The sequence below is a fragment of the Macaca thibetana genome, chromosome 13, assembly GCF_024542745.1.
Source record: "Macaca thibetana thibetana isolate TM-01 chromosome 13, ASM2454274v1, whole genome shotgun sequence".
NCBI classification, from domain to species: Eukaryota; Metazoa; Chordata; class Mammalia; order Primates; family Cercopithecidae; genus Macaca; species Macaca thibetana.
The window spans coordinates 64,436,904-64,458,968 of NC_065590.1; the positions used below are offsets into that span (position 1 = coordinate 64,436,904).

A 22,065-nucleotide genomic window follows, 5' to 3' on the forward strand; every position below is an offset into this window, starting at 1 on the left:
AAACTCCTAGCCAGACTGATCAGGAAAAAAGATTTAAAAAACACACAAATTATCAGTATCAGGAACGAGACAGTAGATGTAACTACAAATCCATGCTACAGACCATAAAAGCATAACATGAGAATACTCTAAACTCCTATTATAAACATCTTTATAATAGTAAACTAGACAACTTAAGATAAAAGGGAGAAATACTTTGGAAGACAAACTACCAAAATCACTCAAGAAGAAAGAGGTAACAATAAAAGACCTGTATCTATTAAAGAAAATGACTTCACAGTTTTAAAACCTTCCAAAAGGAGATGACTTCACTAGTGAACTCAACCAAACATTTAAGGAATAAGTTTACACAAACACTTCCAGAAAACAGAAAAGAGAATACTTCCCAACTCATGCTAAGTAGCCATCATTAGCCTGAAATAAAACCAAAAATATTACAATAAAAGGAAATGAAAAGTTCTGTATTAATCATTAACATAGATTCAAAACAACATGCTCCACATAATAAACATATATTAAGTCTTAGTTTGTCAATTCAAAAAGATAAATTTCAAAAACACAGATGCAAACATGCTTAACAAAATACTGGGAAATCAAATTCAGCATTTTATTAAAACAATGTCTCATGACCAAGTGGAACTGATAGCCAGGAACACTGGTTGTTTTCAACAATCATAAGTTAATCTATGTTATTCACCATTATCAAAAGAGATAAACATCCTATAATCACAACTGATGCATAAAACACATCTTACAAAATTTGACATCATTCATGATTTTTTAAAAAAACTCTCAGAAAATAAGAATAGAAAGGAATTTGCTCGTCATTAAAAGACACATACAAAAATAAAACAAATTACAGTTGATCTCACATGTAATAGTGAAAAAATGAATGAATTTCCCCTAAGATCCCCTAACATCAGAAAAGGATGTTGCTCTTACCATTTCTTTTGAACACTACATTGGAAATACTAGCCAGTGCAATAAGGCAAAAATAAATAAAAATAAAAGGCATACAGATGGGAAATAAAAACAAAAACTGCCCTTTATGTGCAGATAGCATAACTATCTATGTAGAAAGTCTCAAAGAATCTACCAAAAAAAACCGACTATAACTACTGCAAGAGATTCACAAGGCTGCAGAGTACAAGGTGAATATATAAAAGCTGCATATTAGGACAGAATGTTACAAAAAAAAAACTTGAATTCAAAATACATAACAAACTCTCAAAATCAACAAACAAAAAAAGCCCTCTTTTAAAATAAGCAGAAGATTTTGAAAACCATTTCACATCAAGGACATATGATGGGCAATGATACACATGAAAAGATGCTTATCATTAGTCTTCACGGAAAACACAAATTAAAACCGAAATGAAATGCTACTACAAACCTATTATAATGGCTTTTTAAAAAATGACAATAATGTGTCAGGTGCAGTGGCTCACGCCTGTAATCCCAGCAACTTGGGAGGTCAAGGAAAGAGGATCACTTGAGCCCAGGAGTTGGAGACCAGCCTGGGCAGCATGGTGAGACCGCATCTATATAAAAAAATAATAATTTTTAAAAAGTTAGCTAGACATGGTAGTACAACATGCCTATAGTCCCAGTTATGTGCAAGGTTGAGGCCAGGAGGATCACTTGGGCCCAGGAGTTTGAGGCTGCAGTGAGCTATGATCATGCCACATCTGTTTTAGTGGTCCTGTTTCTCTAACTAAATCCTGACTGATAAGCCAACTGTTTTCCAAAGTGGCTGTATCAATTGCATTCAAACTAGCAAAATATGACAGCACAACCTGGAGCCTACAAGGATGGGAAAAACCCTTGTAAGTAGTGACTGCCTTTGACCCTGATGGTGTGCATGCTCTGCAGAAACTAAGGCTTTCTTCATGGTGCTAAACACACACACACCTTGCCCTGGAGTCAGAGATGACGAAGGGGGATTCTAGGGAAGACAGAGCAACTGCAGTCCCAACATTGCCTCATGCCAACAAAGTGGGCCAGCAGATAAACGAGAACACATATGAGCTACAAAAATGGCTGGTGCTTCACTTCTGTTCTCCAAATCCTGCACTAGAATTTCTCATGGCCCACCCTAAAGGGCAACATACCGGGAAGGGAATTCTGGAAAACGTGGTTCAGTCTGGCTACACTGATATGTTATAAAGCTAACAAAGGTAATTTCTTATAAAGTTAGACATACAGTTATCATGTAAGACCCAGCAACCCCATGGCTCATATTTCCCAAGAGAAACAAAAACTTACATTCACTAAAACTAGCATACAAAATGTTTACAGCAACTTTATCCATAATCATCAAAAATCAGAAACAATTCAAATGCCCTTCAACAGGTGAATGAATAAACTGATTGTGGTACATTCACACAATGGAATAGGTAATGAAAATGAACTACTGATATATGCAGCAACACTGATGAATACCAGATGCATTATGTTAAGTAAAATAAACCAAATTAAAACGTTACATACTACTAAATGATTCTACTTACACAGTGTTCAGAAAAAGGCAAAACTATAGGGATGGAGCATACATCAGTGGTTGCCAGGGTTAGGGCTAGGGTATCGTTGACTATAAAAGGGGAGACTTGACGGAAGAGGTGATGGAACTGTATTGTGTCTTGATTGTGGTGATGAGTTTTGTTCGTTTGTGGAGACAGAGTCTCACTCTATCACCCAGGCTGGAGTGCAGTGGCACGATCTTGGCTCACTGCAACCTCTGCCTCCCGGGTTTAAGCAATTCTTGTGCCTCAGCCTCCCAAGTAGCTGGGACTACAGGCATGTGCCACCAGGCCCGGCTAATTTTTGTATTTTTTTGTAGAGATGGGGTTTTGCCATATTAGCCAGCCTGGTCTCAAACTCCTGGCCTCAAGTGATCTGCCCATCTCAGCCTCCCTAAGTGCTTAGATTACAGGTGTGAGCCACCATGCCCAGCCTTTTTTTTTTTTTTTTTTTTGAGATGAAGTTTTGCTCTATCACCCAGGCTGGAGTGCAGTGGCATGATCTCAGCTCACTGCAACCTTCACCTCCTGGGTTCAAGTGATTCTCCTGCCTCAGACTATCGAGTAGCTGGCATTACAGGCCTGCACTACCATGCCCAGCTAATTTTTTTGTATTTTTAGTAGAGATGGGGTTTCACCATGTTGGCCAGGCTGGTCTCGAACTCATGACCTCAGGTGATCCAACCATGTCGGCCTCCCAAAGTGTTGGGATTAGAGGCATGAGCCACTGCGCCCAGACTATCCTTTTTTTTTTTAAGAGACAGAGTCTCACTATGTTGCCCAGGCTGGTCTTGAGCTCCTGGGCTCAAGCGATCTTCCTGCCTCAGACTCCCAAAGTGCTGAGATTTCAGGTGTGACCCACCACACCCAGCCTGTGGTGATGGTTATGGGAGTATGCATTAATAAAAACTCACAGAACTTTAACTGTAAAAAACTGTAAAGGAGTGAATTTTACTGCGTATAAATTTTGAAATAAGTTAAATTAAGCTTTGGAATAAAGCTATCACTAAACACTAAATATAAAAATATCTATACCCAAATATGTGCCTTCTACACAATTTGTTCTTAAATGTACAAATACACAATAATATATTCATTCGGCCGGGCGCGGTGGCTCAAGTCTGTAATCCCAGCACTTTGGGAGGCCGAGGCGGGCGGATCACGAGGTCAGGAGATCGAGACCATCCTGGCTAACCCAGTGAAACGCCGTCTCTACTAAAAAATACAAAAAACTAGCCGGGCGAGGTGGCAGGTGCCTGTAGTCCCAGCTGCTCGGGAGGCTGAGGTAGGAGAATGGCGTAAACCCAGGAGACGGAGCTTGCAGTGAGCTGAGATCCGGCCACTGCACTCCAGCCTGGGCGACAGAGCGAGACTCCGTCTCAAAAAAAAAAAAAAAAAATTAAAAAATTAAATAATATATTCATTCACTTGGGAAAACTAAGACACTGGAAGCAGAAAATAATCAATGATCACTTTTGGGTAGTGGGATGAAATCACTTAAAAAAACTCACCATTATGACACAGTTGCTCAGTGCTCAGGTAAAGGTCTAGTATTTAAGCAGAGGAGGCCCAGGAGACTTTTTGTTGCATACACTACCTGACAATTTCTAAAAGGACACTTCTTAAAACTTCATGTCATAAGAAATACATTGCCCCAACAACATCATGTACCTGTGATGGCATTATAGGAAATAACATTATTTGCATTTTATTTTCTACTAAGTTTATATATTACTTTTTTAAGTATGGAGAAAAAGAGGGGATGGTAAGTTTAAAAACACTACCTACCACAAAAAGCACAAAACCCTTTGAGCAGTTTAACACTCTGACATTCTATCCTGTTTCTTTTACTTGACACAAGTAACCAATTCCAGTCTCCAAAATACAAGAAATCTAATCCGGACTGGCCCTCCAACAACCACCACCTAGGGGGCAGTCTCCAGGGTTAAAATCCACATTTCCCAGACTCCCTTGCATCTAAGATTCTGGGTATAATTTAGGTTGCACCATAGATGCACTGGCAAGACAGACAGATTTGGTACTAAAGGCACCCTGCTGGTGGGGTTTGAGGGAGAGACAGCACATTGGAGCCACAGGCAGAATGGTAGCTTCCTACTACCTAATGGTTTCTCATCACAGCAGGGATGGCAGTATCCTTAGCTGGCCCATTCTGAAGTGTGACTGTCAAAGTCACAATCTTGGAGGCCCAATCTGATGTGTATTTCTTCATCTTCCCTAGTACTTAATGTTTCAATAAGCTTTCTATTCAAACAAGCTAGGGTAAAACGAAAGAAAAACTAATATATACCATGCTACAAATCTGTAATTTTGTTAGACCATAAAAGGCAACAAAAAAATCATCTAACAGTATTATTACTGTTATACTCATTTTCATTGTTAATTTTATCTGATACTGATGCCAGCCTCTATGTTCAAGTATACTGCACTAACCTACGGTTCAGAGTTATCTTCTAGTCCTGTGTTAAGTGCCTAGGAGTGCTGTAAGTTTCACAGCTCAGTGTTTACCTTGCTATCTGCTCTTTTCTCTCTTTACCTATTAGAGACCCAGAGGAAATGCCAGTTAACTCCATCAAGCCTCTCCCACTTTGGCACACTGAATCCTTTTTAATATTCCTATATACTTATGTACTGACAGAAATAATTAATTATATTTTACTTGGGGGTATATTTCAATCTCTTGATTTTAACTAGGAATTAATTCCTTGAAGCAAGGACCACATTCAATTTTTGTTGCATGCCTAGTGCCTTTTTGCAGGCCTGGCATGTTACTCGTACTCAGTAAATACCACTAGAACATAGAATAAGGTATTACATTCGGCGCAGGGAAAAGTATTTTCACTTTCGGTGTTTCTCACCTCCTACTCCTTTATCAGATCTGCAGGTTTTATTTATCTTTTTTTTTATTATTATACTTTAAGTTCTAGGGTACGTGTGCACAACATGCAGGTTTGTTACATACGTATACATGTGCCATGTTGGTGTGCTGCACCCATTAACTTGTCATTTACATTAGGTATATCTCCTAATGCTATCCCTCCCCTCTCCCCACAATAGGCCCCGGTGTGTGATGTTCCCCTTCCTGTGTCCAAGGGATCTCATTGTTCAATTCCCACCTATGAGTGAGAACATGCGGTGTTTGGTTTTCTGTTCTTGAGATAGTTTGCTGAGAATGATGGTTTCCAGCTGCATCCATATCCCTACAAAGGACAAGAACTCATCCTTTTTTATAGCTGCTTTATCTTTTTTGAATTTTCATTCAGCCTCACAGTGTAGACTTGATTCACTAGGTTTTATTCTTTGTAATTTCTATGTAGCTGTAGCTCTATTATAACTGTTATATTAATAACATTGCACTATTATGTTATTCTGACCATCTGAAGCTAAAAACCAATGCATTTTAAATTTTCAGCTGCGCATCCTACAAATTTAAATCATGGCATGTAACAAGTTAAGTATGAGTGAAGTTTTGCCAGAAGAACAAATTATCAGTGACACTAACAGTTTTAATTACCATGTCTGGGATTTAATTTATCAACCCATATTGGTAAGTAATAACTTTGTGTCAAACAATTCAGTAAAGATGCAGCAACATAAAAGGCAGGCTACTGACTCACATCAAAAATGTAATAGTCTATAAAGATTCTATTTTTGTAATTTAAAATAAAGGATGACTTCATAGAAAGCTATTTATGAAAATCTCAAATGGAAATTTCACCATTTCAAAGAAACCGTAAGTTTAATTAAAGACAATAAGTCCATAAACACAAAGACAAAACACAGTACATACTATACTAGACAAGATGACCTGGTATTTACCCCACTGCATGGGGTAAATAAGTGAGGTGAGGCCGGGCGCGGTGGCTCATGCCTGTAATCCCAGCACTTTGGGAGGCCGAGGCGGGCGGATCACAAGGTCAGGAGATCGAGACCACGGTGAAACCCCGTCTCTACTAAAAATACAAAAAATGAGCCGGGCGCAGTGGCGGGCGCCTGTAGTCCCAGCTACTCGGGAGGCTGGGGCAGGAGAATGGCGTGAACCCAGGAGGCGGAGCTTGCAGTGAGCCAGGATCGCGCCACTGCATTCCAGCTTGGGCGACAGAGCAAGACTCCGTCTCAAAAAAAAAAAAAAAAGTGAGGTGATAAATGTGTTAATTGTGGTAATCATTTCACAACGTATATGTATATCAAATCATCATACTGTATACCTTGAAAATATGTATTTTCTACTTGTCAATTATACCTCAGTAAAGCTGAGGGAAAAAAATTTTAATAATAAAAAATACGCATAGGATACTCAGGGGTCCCCAATCCCTGGGCCACGAACTGGTTAGGAATTGGGCTGCACAGGAGGTGAGTGGAAAAGCCAGTGAAGCTTCATCTGTATTTATAGCCACTCCCCATTACTCCTATTGGCCCCTGAGCTCTGCCCCATCAGATCAGCAGCGGCATTAGATTCTCATAGGAGTGCAAACCCTATTGTGAACTGTGCATGCGAGGGATCTAGGTAGCATACTTCTTATGAGAATCTAATACCTGATGATCTGTCACTGTCTCCCATCACCCCCAGATGGGACTGTCTAGTTGCAGGAAAACAAGCTCAGAGGTCTCACTGATTCTCCATTATGGTGAGTCATATATTTCATTATATATGACAATGTAATAATAATAGAAATGTGCACTTGCACAATAAACGTAATGCACCTGAATCATCCTGAAAGCTCCCTCCACTCCCAGTCCATGGAAAAACCGTCTTCCACAAAACTGGTCCTTGGTGCGAAAAATGTTGGGGATCATTGCTCTGTATCATTAAGAATCAAAGATCAAAAGCCCATAAAACAAATTCTCCTACTGTGCTTGGCAGAGGTCATTTCATTAAGGGTCTGCATCAAATTCAGGCTCAACAATTAGTAAGACAACTAGAAAAATACAGAAAGCTTAAAGCAGAACAACTAGTCTAAAAGCAGATATCAGATTGTTTAGTGCAAATGGTGAGAAGAGCTGACCATATTTTAACTCGGAACTCAGAGAGAGGTAAATAGGATAAATTAATATTGCCAAGGTTTACACCAAGAACACAGGACTTGCTGAGAGTGTGGGGATTTTTTTGTTTTGTTTTGTTTTGTTTTTGAGATGGAGTCTTGCTCTGTCACCCAGGCTGCAGTGTAGTGGTACAATCTCAGCTCACTGAAACCTCCACCTCCCTGGTTCAAGAGATTCTCCTTTCTCAGCCTCTTGAGTAGCTCGGGCTACAGGCGCGCGCCACCACGCCTGGTGAATTTTTTATATTTTCAGTAGAGATGGGGTTTCACCATATTGGCCAGGTTGGTCTCGAACTCCTGACCTCGTGATCCACCCACCTCGGCCTCCCAAAGTCCTGGGATTACAGACGTGAGCCACCATACTCGGCCTGATATTGTGGGTCTTAATACAACTAGTCCTCCGAATAATTATCAATTTCTCCCTTTACAAGACTAGCCTTCATTTTACTTTGAGCAGATAAAAGTTACAAACTTGCTAAATGAATACTGTAAGGTTTACCAGATTTCTAAAACAGAATATTCCCATCTCAACATTTTATTTTACTCATAATTTTCTACTTACAAAATCTTGCCGTATGTCATTGAAGTCTTTGCCATATTTTTCCAGTGCCTCTTCAAATAAGCTAGCTTCAGAGGCTGACCATTCCTCCATTTCATCTCTGCATAAAACAGGTCCTCCGAGTGGTACTAAGACACTAATGGCACTGCTCAAATCATAGCTGTGTCTATACAATGTATCCATAGCGTGAAACTAAAGAAACAAAATGAACAGAAAATATCAACCAGAAATGCAAACATGCTACATTATGTAAGAATAGAAACACTAAAATATATGATGTACTTAATTAACGATATACTTATTTTTAACAAATTTTAAACAGATTACTAAATAATTATTTAAGATATCATTTATTGCTTTAGAAAATGCAGACTTGTACCCTTATTTGGGGGGAGGGGAGCACCGGGTCTCCCTCTATTCTCAGGCTAGAGTGCGGCAGCAGCCTCCACCTTCTGGGCTCAAGCAATCCTCCTGCCTCAGCCTCCTGAGTAACTAGGACCACAGGCATATGCCACTACGCCTGGTTAGTTTTTTATTTTATATAGAGACGGGGGTCTCGCTATGTTGCCCAGGCTAGTCTTGAACTCCTGGGCTCAAGTGATCCTCCCACTATAGCCTCCCAAAACGCTAGGATTAAGTCTCTTTTATTTTTATTTATTTACTTTTTTTTTTTTTTTTTTTTTTTTTTTTGAGATAGGCTCTTGCTCTGTCACCCATGCTGGAGTGCAGTGGCATGGTCATGGCTCACTGTAACCTTGAAAGTCTAGCCGGTCCACACATGGTGGCTCACACTTGTAATCCCAGCACTTCGAGAAGCCAAGGTGGGAGGATCACTTGAGCCCCCAAGTTTTAAGACCAGTGTGGGCAACATAGTGAGACCCTGTCTCTACAAAAATAAACAATTAGCCAAGCCTGGTTGTGCACGCCTATAGTCCCAACTACTCGGGAGGCTGGGGTGGGAGGATTGCTTGAGCCCAGGAGGTTGAGGCTGCAGTGAGCTGTGACTTATGCCACTGCACTCCAGCCTGGACAACAGAGTGACAGCCTACTTCAAAAAATAAAAATTAATAAAAATATCAAAGTCACTTCAGCTCTTGTGCAAGGTATACAGCACAGCCATCCTTGACCAGGGAAACATATACAGATTATGTATCAGAGAGTGAGAAAAAAATATTCTCAGGTTGGATTAAGGAATCATGTACTAAGATGGAAAGAAAACAATGGAACACAGTATGATGTTTAAGACAAAATTATAAACATGCTGCACAGAAAAAGCAAAACAAAACAAAGTTACATATTCATGTTAATATGGTAACTTGGTTGAGGTTGTAGAAGACAAAGAATAGATGGCCAGGCTTGCTTGGAACAGCAAGGCCACTGTGGGTTTCTTATATATTTCAAGGGAGAGTGATTTGAAGCACAATTTGAAAGGAGAAAAGATAGAAGACACAATCACTGTAACGTTGAACTCCTGGGCTCAAGGTTACTTTTGCAAAAGTAACTTAGGTCTAGCTTACTTAAAAAGCATTTTCTGGCCAGACACAGTGGCTCACGCCTATAATCCCAACACTTTGGGAGCCCAAGGTGGGCAGAACGCTGGCACCCAGGACTTCAAGACCAGCCTGGGCAGCACAGTGAAACCCCATCACAAAAAAAAAAAAAGAAAAAACAGGCATGGTGGCACATTGCCTGTAATCCCAGCTACTCAGGAGTCAGAGATGAGAAAATCACTTGAGCCCAGGAAGGTCGAGGCTGCAATGAGCTGAGATCGTGCCACTGCACCCCAGCCTGGGCAACAGAATGATGCCCTATTTTTTAAAAAAGAAGGCATTTTCCTCCAATCAGAACAATAACTAGGTTCTAAAACTTCAAGTTTTGAAAAACCTTTTATTTTATTTTCCTACTGGAAAGAGAGTCATTCATAGCATGTACATACATGTACTTATATGTATAACAGGAAAACTGAAAACCAGCACAATCAGCTCTGCCTATGTTGCAGATTAGCACATAGGTGCTGCAAAGTGATCTAATTCTTGCCCAAATGAGAACTAGTTCTGTTTTTCTCCCCACCTCTCAACCCCACCCAGACCTTCTAACACATGAACTTCAAGTCTTGCACCTTTTACACAATGTATCTCTTGCTATTTATTAAAAATTTCACAAATGGGGATAGCTTCACTTCTATGCAACAATAGAACTCTTAAAAATTTAGCTTTTGGCATAAGTTGTGCATCTCCAAGCCCGCTACCAGTCAAGGTCTCAGTGCCAGCTATGCCACTGCAGCTGTCACTATGGCCCATGAGAACTGTTAACTCCAAGATCAAGCAGTTCTGGAGGTGCTTAGGGCTCCGGGATGCTGAATGAAGGTGCTCGTAGCCTTAGAAAAGAACCAGAGAAACCTAATACTGCTTTGGTTTTTTAAAGCATCACTTAGGAGTTGCTACCCCAGAAAATCCAGAAATAGAACTGCTTTCCCTAGAATTGACAGAAATGAAAGATAAATATGAACCACCTCAGGTGAAGTGTGCAGGATAGAATTCTTCTCAGTTGAAAAGACACTAAAAACTGGTTTTGTATAACTTGAATAGTTTGTATACTATATAATCTTTTCTAGATAGATGCTACAGAATTCTTTTAATATGTTACATTCACCTATCACACTTTACTATTATAAACACACTTAGAATCATCTATAAATACTCAATATAAATTGTTTTGAATCTTAAAGCAGAAGAATCCAAAGTGAGAAAAAAAAAAAAAAAAAAACTAAACATATCCATCTAATTCATTACCCTAAAAGATATTCTGTTTATTAGTCTGATGAGGAATTATGGTGCTGTTTGTATTTTTGCCAATGAAGTTTAGCATAGAGGTAATCCTTGGTGTAGCTTAAAAAATGAGCACAGGTACAGCCATTCTTTAAAATGAAGAGGGCACTGTTGTTTATATTTTCTGTAGGCAGCTGGAGAGATCTGTGTGTCACAAGATGCTTCTGCATGGGTTCCCATTAATTTTCTGTTCCTGTTTATATAATGTGGAACAAATAACTCTGATTTGCCACCATTGTGCCTTAGGTAACTGTGTGTGCCAGTCAGAAATCTGACACCACGTTTTCCTTCTAGGCTATGATGCCCTATCCGATCATCATTCCTTGCTTCGCTCTATGCTTTAGTGAAGCCTAGTTGCACATTGGCCTTTCTGTGCTGTTTTCAATTCGCTTAATGATAGCAGTTACACCAATTGTAACTTAAATAACTTTAAACAATCACACTGTTCCCTGCCTTACTTAGTTGCTTAGTTGAGCACAGAACAAAGGCAACATAAAATCTGGGGTTCACACACAAGTTGGGATGAGAAGGGGAGTGAGCCATAATATCATAGAAAATTATACTTTCTAAGTATAATCGCAGTGATGTTTCTCTCAAAGTATTTTTCTAGCCTTGAATTCATTTTACCTTCATTATTCCTGTGAAGTAGGTAGGGCAAGTACAAGGGGAAGTTGGGTGCTGAATTTTTAGGTCAAAGACTGATATTAATACAAAGTATTTGCTAACTGTAGAACCTGGGGCAACACATCAGTTAACTGCTGAGACTCACTTTCCTTGTTTGTTAAATGAGAAAAATATCCATGCTGCCTACCTCAGAGGCCTATGAGGGTCAAATGAGAATGTATGTGAAAGATCTTTTCTTATTTGTATTTTTTTAAAAATACCTTTTAAGTGATCCCTCATTATCTGGTAGGAGACTGTAGGAGAGCTCAAATATCAACTAATATCTATTAAAGTGAAAACATTATTAGCAAAAGTATGCACTAATATGTATATATATGTACGTATACACACACACACAGTGATGTTATTAACCAAGATAATAATAAGTGTATAGATTATGAATTTGTTCACAGAGTAACAGCAGTATTTAGAACATGTAAACATGTTTAGGTACAGTAAATAAATGCTTTAACAAGGGTTGACATCTCACTTAAAATCAATCATTGGTGCTGGATGCAGTGGCTCACACCTGTAATCCCAGCACTTTGGGAGGTCAATGCAGGCAGATCACCTGAGGTCAGGAGTTTGAGACCAGCCTGGCCAATATGGTGAAACTCCGTCTCTACAAAAATTAGCTGGGTGTGGTGGCAGTCACCTGTCATCCCAGCTACTAAGGCCGCCCCTGAGGCAGGGGAATCACTTGAACCCAGGAGGCAGAAGTAGCAGTGAGCTGAGATCATGCACTCCAGTCTGGGCGACAGAGTGAGACTCCGTCAAAAAGAAAAACAAAAAAAATCATTGGATTCCACAAAATAAAACTAGGGATTTCATGATCAATTTCCTAGTTATAATCACAGCAAAGGCCACTGGCCACACGTAGTCTTTTGTTGCAAGTGTCACAACCATGGAACAATTGACTTCCAACTTTCAAGTGAACTTCCTCTCACTCTTCTGCAGCAGAGGTTGGGGAAAAAAAAAAAAAAGAATTGAACTTGGTTCTTCAGCTTTTGCTCTGCAAATTTCAGAATCAGCTAAATTCTGTAGCTAACCGCACTAGACAGACTGTGCAGTTTAGCTGTAGTATGTACTTTTACACACTTCTACATCAACTCTGAAAATAATGTAGTAGACCCCATTATTCATGATTTTACTTTCCAAGGTTTCAGTTACCCATAGTCAAGTACAGTCTGAAAATAGATGAATATAGTACAATAAGATGTTTGTGTGTGTGAAAGAGAGACAGAGAGGGAGCACACTGTATTAGTCTGTTTTCACACTGCTGATCAAAACATACCTGAGACTGGGCAATTTACAAAATAAAGAGGTTTAATGGACTTACAGTTCCACACGGCTGGGGAGGCCTCACAATCGTGGTGGAAGGCAAGGAGGAGCAAGTCACATCTTATGTGGATGGCAGCAGGCAAAAAGCAAGAGGTTGTGCAGGGAAACTCCCATTTTTAAAACCATCAGGACCAAGTACGGTGGCTCACACCTATAATCTCAGCACTTTGGCAGGCCAAGGTAGGTGGATTGCCTGAGCTCAGGAGTTTGAGACCACCCTGGACAACATGGTGAAGCCCCGTCTCTACTAAAATACAAAAAATTAGCCAGGGATGGTGGCACGTGCCTGTAATCCCAGCTACTCAGGAGGCTGAGGCAGGAGAATCACTTGAACCTGGGAGGCGGAGGTTGCAATGGGTCGAGATTGCGCCAGTGCACTCCAGTCTGGGCGACAGAGCAAGACTCCATCTCAAAAAAAATAAAATAGCCAGGCACAGTAGCTCACGCCTGTAATCCCAGCACTTTGGAAGGCCGAGGCAGGCAGATCACGAGGTCAGGAGATCGAGACCATCCTGGCTAACATGGTGAAACCCTGTCTCTACTAAAAATACAAAAAATTAGCCAGGTGTGGTGGTGGGCACCTGTAGTCCCAGCTACTCTGGAGGCTGAGGCAGGAGAATGGCGTGAACTCGGGAGGTGGAGTTTGCAGTGAGCCGAGATGGCGCCACTGCACTCCAGTCTGGGTGACAGAGCAAGACTCCGTTTCAAAAAAAAAAAAAAAAAAAATGACAAAACTGAAAGATTAAAAGATATTTTAAAATGCTAACATTCCTCAAAATGAAAATAATGTATCTTTTTCTTTTGAGACAGGGCCTCACTCTGTTGCTCAGGTTGGAGTGCAGTGGCATGATCTCAGCTCACCGTAACATCTGCCTCCTGGGCTCAGGTGATCCTCCCACCTCAGCCTCCCAAATAGCTGGGACTACAGGTACATGCCACAATGCCCAGCTAATTTTTGTATTTTCAGTAGAGACAGAGTTTTGCCCTGTTGCCCAGGCTGGTCTCTAACTCTTGGGCTCAAGCGATCTGCCTGCCTTGGCCTCCCAAAATGCTGGGATTACAAGCATGAGCCACCGCACCCAGCCAAAAGAAATTTTTATAATTAACAGGGGCCCTGAAACCAGTCACAGAATTAAGTGCATTTTTCTCAGCTGATACTACACCAACCACTCAAATCGTGAATGGATTTTCAGTTTTGTGTTCATGTTAAATGAATGAAATTGCTTTTCTTACGAGTACTTTTTAAAATGATGATGGGCTGTTACCTAATAAGGCTTCAAAGAACCGAAGTAGTATATTAGCCTTCACCAAGTGATTACGACAAAAAGTGATTATATTCGTTGTTTCAAAGATTCTACTCTTTAGTGTTCAGTTTGTGTTCCTGAACACTGAAGGAACCATTTGCTTTCAGAGGAGGAGCTCCTGTACTGTCTCAAATCAAATGAGAAAGAATACATTAGAATTACTGCTGACCAGGAGCTATGAAACCTCCAAAGCGCACATTTATACCACAGACCAAAGGAGAGTACAGTAAAGGTCACAATGTGTAGAAAGTAAACACTCATCAGGTGTGTACACTCTGGAGTTACTAGGAAATAATTCCTTTGAAACTGATCAACTTCATAAAGGAAACCAGAGGATCATATTATGTGCCAGAAGTCCATACAAACCCCATCTTTCTGATACACACAGAAGTTTCTTTTGAATGGACTTTATGTAGTCTAATCTTACCCTTAAGAGCTTTACATGAATACAGTTTCTGTAACAGAAGAGACAAAATCCAGTAGAAAAGATGTAGGGTAAATAAAGAAAACAAGCTAAGAAAAGACACAGTCACATAACACAGGACCAAAGACTTGTGGTTATATTATCAGTAAGGTAATACAAATTTGAAATGCCAGAGAAGTTTGAAAAAATGAACAATTAATTGATTGTGAGAGAAGGCGGAATAATGATTTCCTAACTGGAGAAGAGCAGAAGGGAAGCTGTTGAGACACTGGTAATGTTCTTTACCATCTAGTGATGGTTATACGAATATATACACAGGTAAAAATGTTTAAGCTGTGTAACAAACTGTAGGGCACTCTATATATGTTACCATATGTACACCTCAATTTAAAATAAGAAAAAGAATTTTGAGGCTGGGTGTGGTGGCTCCCACCTGTTAATCCCTGCATTTTAGGAGGCCAAGGCAGGCGGATCACGAGGTCAGGAGTTTGAGATCAGCCTGGCCAACAGAGTGAAAGTCCATCTCTACTAAAAATACAAAAATTAGCCGGGTGTGGTGGCACGCACCTGCAGTCCCAGCTGCTCAGGAGGCTGAGGCAGGAGACTCGCTTGAACTCGGGAGGCGGAGTTTGCAGCGAGCAGAGACCGTGCCATTGCACTCCCGTCTGGGTGACAGAGTGAGACTTTGTCTCCAAAAAACCAGAAAAGAAAAGAAAAGAAATAGTTGGCCAGGTACATTAGCTCAGGCATGTAATCCCAGAGCTTTTGAGAGGCCTTGGGAAGCCAAGGCAGGAGCTCAAGACCAGTCTCAGCATTAATTTTTTAATTTTAAAATTTAATTAATTAAAAAATTTTAATTAGCTGAGCACAGAGTTGAGTGCCTATATTTAAAAAAAAAAGAAAAAGAAAACTAGGCCAGGTGCAGTAGCTCACGCCTCTAATCCCAGCACTTTGGGAGGCCAAGGCAGGCAGATCATGAAGAGATCAAGACCATCCTGGCCAACATGGTGAAACCCCGTGTCTACTAAAAATACAAAAATTAGCTGGGTGTGAAGGCGCGTGCCTGTAGTCCCAGCTACTCGGGAGGCTGAGGCAGGAGAATTGCCTGAAACCAGGAAGTAGAGGTTGCAGTGAGCTGAGATCGGGCCACTGCACTCCAGCCTGGTGACAGAGTGAGACTCCATCTCAAACAAACAAACAAACAAACAAAAAAAAACAAGAAGAAGAAAACTAAACTAAAAGTCTTCCCTCCAGATTAAATACTTTGCAAAGATACCATGTTTTCAATAGAGATACCAATACACATTGCACGATCCATTCAAATCTAAATTGTAAAAATCATAAGAAACCCAGCACAAGCTGTTCTCTCTGCCAAAAAGCAGTGAAGGTGTTGTCACATTTCATCTCATTCATAACAGATGGAGATGACAAAAAGCAGTATTTTAGGAGAAAGACTGACAAGGAAATCTTGGCAGTGGAATTCTCATCTTTTGTTAAGCAGAACCACACGATGGGTAGATTGGACTATTGTTCAGCAAACATTCACTCCCTACCCCACACCGCCACAGGAGAGTATTCTTCCATTCCACTGAGGTTGGGCTTGGCCATGTGACTTGCTTGGCAAACAGGATGTTAGAATATGTGACATAACCGAGCCTTGACAAGTGTTTGCACATTTGGCCTTGCCCCCTTGTGCTACTGAGTTTTGTCCATGGAGGATGAGAAATACGTGGAGCAGATCTGGACCCAACCTATAGCTTGGCACCTACATCAGAGCCCAGTCTAGCTCAGCAGAATCCCAGACAATCTGCAGATGAGTGTATCAGAAATTAATGCTTGTTGTTATAAGCCACCGAAATTTGGGCAGTGTAATAGATGTGTTTTCCTCTTTGAGAATAAAGAACTTAATTCACCCAGTTGCCAGAAGTGTTGTGAACAAGACAGTCCTCAGCTGCTGATCTTTTTTGGAATTATTTCAATTCAAGAACAATTCATCGTGAAAGCCCACCCACCCTTCCTGGAGCAACCTGCATCCAATAATGCAGGGCTGTAAAGGCCCAGCTTTTCACCCTGATTTGGGATGCCACAAATTAGCTGGAGTCAGCTGAGGCTGAAGTGGACTGTATCCACCTCCTCCCACTAGCCAATCCTGCCTCCTTCCCTCTTATTCCACAAGTGTTGATCCCAACGGTAATCCCTAATAAATTTCCCGCATAAAAACTGCTATCAGAATCTGCTTCCAGAGAACCCAACTGTAAATGTTAAAGAACCAACTTTAATACTGTAAAATGCAGTATTATGACAACAGCTAACTGATACACATATACTATATTCAATACTAACTACAAATGCTCTGCAACTTACGGCTATGTCCCAACAAACTCATCATAGGTTGAAAATATCGTAAGTCAAAAATGCATTTAATACCCTGAAAAACCCATTGTAAAAAACAAAACAAAACAAAACAAAAATTGTTAAGTTGAACATCCTAAGTCAAGGACCATTTGTATTGATTTGTTCAGTTACAATTTCACAAAAACTTCACATATATACCTCCTACAGGAATTACAACATTCAGAATATCACATCTATTTAAAAATTAACGACCACATGGTTTTTTTCCAAGCAGAGGAAGATTATAATAAACTCTCATGAGTAAGTTTTTCATATGCAGGTCTGGTGCAGGGGCCCACACTTGTAATCCCAGCACTTTGGGAGGTCAAGCGGGGGGTGGATCACTTGAGGCAGGAGTTCAAGCCCAGCCTGGCCAACATGGCAAAACACCATTTCTGCTAAAAATACAAAAATTAGTTGGGCATGATGGTGTGTGCCTGTAATCCCAGCTACTTGGGAGGCTGAGGCAGGAGAATCGCTTGAACCCGGGAGGCAGAGGTTGCAGTGAGCTGAGATTGCACCACTGCACTCCAGCCTGGGTGACAGGGCCAAACTCCGTCTCAAAAAAAAAAAAAAAAAGTTTTTTATATGTAAAAAAGTGTGCCATCCACTTTCAATTTTTGCTTTAATGCATAGATGTAACAAAATCTTCATCCAACAAACTTGCTAAGACTTAGCTGGCATTCACTCAAATCAACCTAACAGACACCCTGAGTCATGTTCTTGTGTGTACCTTTTGATCACTTTTTTTTTTTTTTTTTTTTTTTTTGGAGATGGAGTCTTGCTCTGTGGCCCAGCTAGAGTTCAGTGGCGCAATCTCAGCCCACTTCAATCTCCACCTCCCAGGCTCAAGAGATTCTCGTGCCTCAGCCTCCTAAGTAGCTGGGATTACAGGCACCCACCACCATACCCGGCTAATTTTTTGTATTTTTAGTGGAGACAGGGTTTCACCATGTTAGCCAGGCTGGTTTCGAACTCATAGCCTCAAGTGATCCACCTGCCTCGGCCTCCCAAAGTGCTAGGATTACAGGCGTGAGCCACCGCACCTGGCCTACTTTTTTTTTTTTTAAATAGAGAGGAGGACTTACTATGTTGACTCAGGCTGGTCTCAAACTCCTGGCCTCAAGCTTTTAAGTGATTGTCCCACCTCAGCCTCCCATGTACCTGTGATTACAGGTGTACACCAACATACCTGGCTCTTTTTTATTATTATCACAAGAAAGCTACAGGCGACAATAGGTCACAGTGACCCCATGTCCCTAGATGTCATTTCCACACTTACTATGAGCGTAATAAAAAGTTATTGCCACCTGGCTGTGATTCTTGGCACAAACCAGACAAATATATGAAAACAACTGTGTGAAGACACTGGAGAACCAATACAGGCAAGGAGAGGTGACGATCCCTCTGAAAAGTGTAATAGTTGAGCTTCCACACTGACCTTGGCCTTTATCATGAGGATACTATCTAGACTGCTATATGGTGAAATACAGCCAAACAGCAAGTTTCCTTTTTCACTAGTCTGATGTGACAAGAATCAGAACTTGATGTTGCCAGAGTCAGTAAGGCCCAGGGACAAAATACTGGGGAGGATCCTATTCCAGGCCCTAATGGAAATCTCAAGACATGGAAAAAATTGGTAGCACACATGTTCTCTGACCATATTCTCAAAGGCAATTAAAATAGGTGGATGAGCCACACTTCCTTCTAAATTAACTCACAAGTTAAATTAAAAATTACAAGGCAAATTAGCAAATATTTAGAACCAAATGATAATAAAAATACTACATACTAAAAGATATATGCTACAGCCAAGGTGATAACTAGAGGGACATTTACAATCTTATATGTTTATCATGAAAAGTAATGAATTTTAAAAAGGTCTTTAAAGGGCTAGCAAAAGAATATCAGAGTAAACCTAAAGAAAAGCAGAAGAAAATAAGAGTAAAAATAAATAGAATATGTACCATGTTTTTAAATTAACAAAATTAAGTTCCCATTCTTTTAGATAACTAATAAAGAAACATCAGGCAATACAATCAAGAAAAAAAAGGGGATGTGATACGTATAAACGATAACAAGAATAAAAGTCTATTTGTAACTACAAATATAGCAAACTTTTAAAATATTATAAAAATTATGTTAACAAATTTGAAAATTTAGGGGGAAATATATAATCTCCTAGATGGACATAACTGACCAAAATGGACTTAAGTAGAACAAAAATTTATTCTAATTATAAATCAAATTATAACCATAACCCACAATGAAGGACATTCTACAAAATAAGCGGCCTGCGTTCTTCAAAATACCATGGTCGTAAAACACAAAGACTAAAGAGTCGTTCAGGAATGAAGGAGACTACGAAGATACAACAACTAAATGTCATAAGTGATTCACAAGGAGATCTTGGGCCAGAATTTTTTTTTCTTTTGCCATAAAGAACATTACTGGGACAACTAACAAATCCGAATAAAGTCTCTAGATTAGACAATAGTATTGTAACAAGGTTAATTTCCTAAGTCTGATTATTATACTGAACTAATATATGAGAATATCCTTGGTTTTTATTTTTAGGAAATACTCTCCCAAATATTTAGCAGTAGAGGGACATTTATTCTGAAATTTTACTTTCAAACTCTAACACTATATATATATTATTAGTTCTTGAGTTTATGGGAGGCCATTATTTTGTTCTGAGCTCCTGCACTAGGCCCCAGCAGATCAGACTAAAAGGCAGTCACTTGTGCTAAGTGCCAAGATTCACAGCAACCAATCAGAAGGGGCCAGTTTACCTGAGTAGGCATAAGGAAGTCCCCTCTATTTTAAGGAAAGCAACTTTGAAATAACCAATCTGCTTCTTGTTCCCTGTTTCTGCTTTTCTTCAGCCCTTTTCTGTCTATAAAGCCAACCACCTCTGCTAAGCTCATCAGAATGCTCGTTCTACTTTATAGATAGAATACATGAAAGCCAATTAGATGCTTAAACTAAATTCTATAATTTGTGTCTTTTGACAATAATAATAATAATAAAGGAAATGTGGTAAAGATGGTAACAACTGGGGAATCTGGATGATGTGAATACAGGAAGTCTTTGCACTATTTTTGTATTATCACAAAATACCAAGTTTTAAGATTATTTTTTCTTTGTGTTTTTTTTTTGAGACGGAGTTTCGCTCTTGTTGCTGGCATGCAATGGCACAATCTCAGCTCACTGCAACCTCTACCTGGGTTCAAGCAATTCTCCTGCCTCAGCCTCCCAAGTCGCTGGGATTACAGGCATGTGCCACCACGCCCAGCTAATTCTTTGTGTTTACCAGAGATGGGGTTTCACCATGTTGGTTTCACCATGTTGGTCAGGCTGGTCTCGAACTCCTGACCTCAGCTGATCTACTTGCCTTGATCTCACGCCTGGATTACAGGCATGAGCCACCATGTCCAGCCATGCCCCACCATGCCCAGCCAGTTTTAGGAAATTATAACCACAAGACTTCCACTAACTCATGCTTGTAAATACAAATCTTTCCACCAATTATCCTAGACAAAGTTGCTAAAACAATTCTCTATTTCTCCCAAGTTCAAATCTACAGTGCTTTCCTGATGTTTCCTATATTCATGTGAAATTTGTAGGAGAAAAAGTAAAGTAAAAGGCTGTATTTACCCCAAAAAAGAAAAAAAACTCATTAAAGCTTAAATTTAAAAGGAAAAGATGGATTAATAGACCATAACACACACAAACAATTCTCCTAGGATAGTCTGCAGCGTCTCCACACTCATCTGTAATAGATCATCAACAAAAAGACATGTGTGTAATGTAGAATATTATTGCCTTAATGATGTATTTAGCAGGAAGAAAAATTTCATGTTTCCTATTTTTTAATGCAGTGCTAGTCCATTAGTACTAATTCTAATTTTATAGCCTTGGAAACATGAACAGTACCCATCATAAGTTTTTCATGAGTTTTTAAAAGTTATATGGATCCCCATCAATTTTATGTCCATTTTGAAGTCTAGACTTCTAACATAAGTTGATACCTAAAATGCTAATCAAAAGATTTATATTTTCTGGCCGGGCGCAGTGGCTCACGCTTGTAATCCCAGCACTTTCGGAGGCTAACGTGGGCAGATCACTTTGAGGTCAGGAGTTTGAGACCAGCCTGGCAAACATGGTGAACACCCCATCTCTGCCAAAAACACAAAAATTAGCTGGGGGCAGGGGTGCTTGTAATCCCAGATACTCAGGAGGCTGAGGCAGGAGAATCACTTGAACCCAGAAGGCAGAAGTTGCAGTGAGACAAGAACTAACCACTGCACTCCATTCTGGGTGACAGAGCGAGACTCCCTCCCAAAAAAAAAAAAAAAAAGGAAAAAAGTCTGTATTTTCTGCTGTGGCTTCTAAACTATCCTCAATTCCCAGTACCCACAGGCCCTAAATGAAACAAGACTCACAAACAAACAGAATGAAGTACATGATTGATGACTGATGGCTAGCATTTTTATAAAGCGTTAATATCTGAAGAATAATAATACTGTTAAGTCAACTTTCCCTCATCCAAAAAATAAACCGTTTTTTCTAAGTTATTTGGTAAAATTTTTATTGAAAAAAATTATAGCTTGTTTTAAGGGGAAGGTTATATGAAAGATTATGTTAACAGCCTTCGTTCACCACTTTTACAGTGACTTCTTGTAATAATTATATGAAATGGTATGGTTGGTTAATCATAGCCTAATGACCATATTCAAACTTGATAATCTACTAAAATAATAAATACGGCATGATAAAATACCTATCAGACAATCAATAAAGCTATAAAATCAGAAGTAAATGAGGTTCAACAAAGACTGTGGGTGAAAAAGACAAATGCATCATTGTCATCTTCTCAACAATAACAACTAATATTTATTGAGCTCTAACACCGTGCCAGATACTGCTCTGAACACTTTACAAGTAATTATCTCAATTCATCCTCAAGT

The 22,065-nt window shown here is 39.8% G+C and overlaps 2 protein-coding genes across 14 annotated transcripts in view; one reads left to right on the forward strand and one right to left on the reverse strand.

Moving 5' to 3' along the window:
- Positions 1-22,065, forward strand: part of LOC126934205 (cytochrome c oxidase subunit 7A-related protein, mitochondrial) — a 723,522-nt gene that overhangs the window by 361,908 nt on the left and 339,549 nt on the right. The window lies entirely within an intron of this gene.
- The window catches only part of MTA3 (metastasis associated 1 family member 3), a 255,898-nt gene that overhangs the window by 64,448 nt on the left and 169,385 nt on the right, over positions 1-22,065 (reverse strand). For 7 of the 10 annotated variants that reach the window (XM_050754792.1, XM_050754791.1, XM_050754795.1 and 4 more), the window contains one exon: positions 8,142-8,330. The exons of the other annotated variants lie outside the window; for them this stretch is intronic. In XM_050754792.1, the coding sequence (XP_050610749.1) occupies positions 8,142-8,330 (189 nt within the window). The remainder of the gene's footprint in view (positions 1-8,141; positions 8,331-22,065) is intronic. 10 annotated transcript variants of the gene reach the window in all.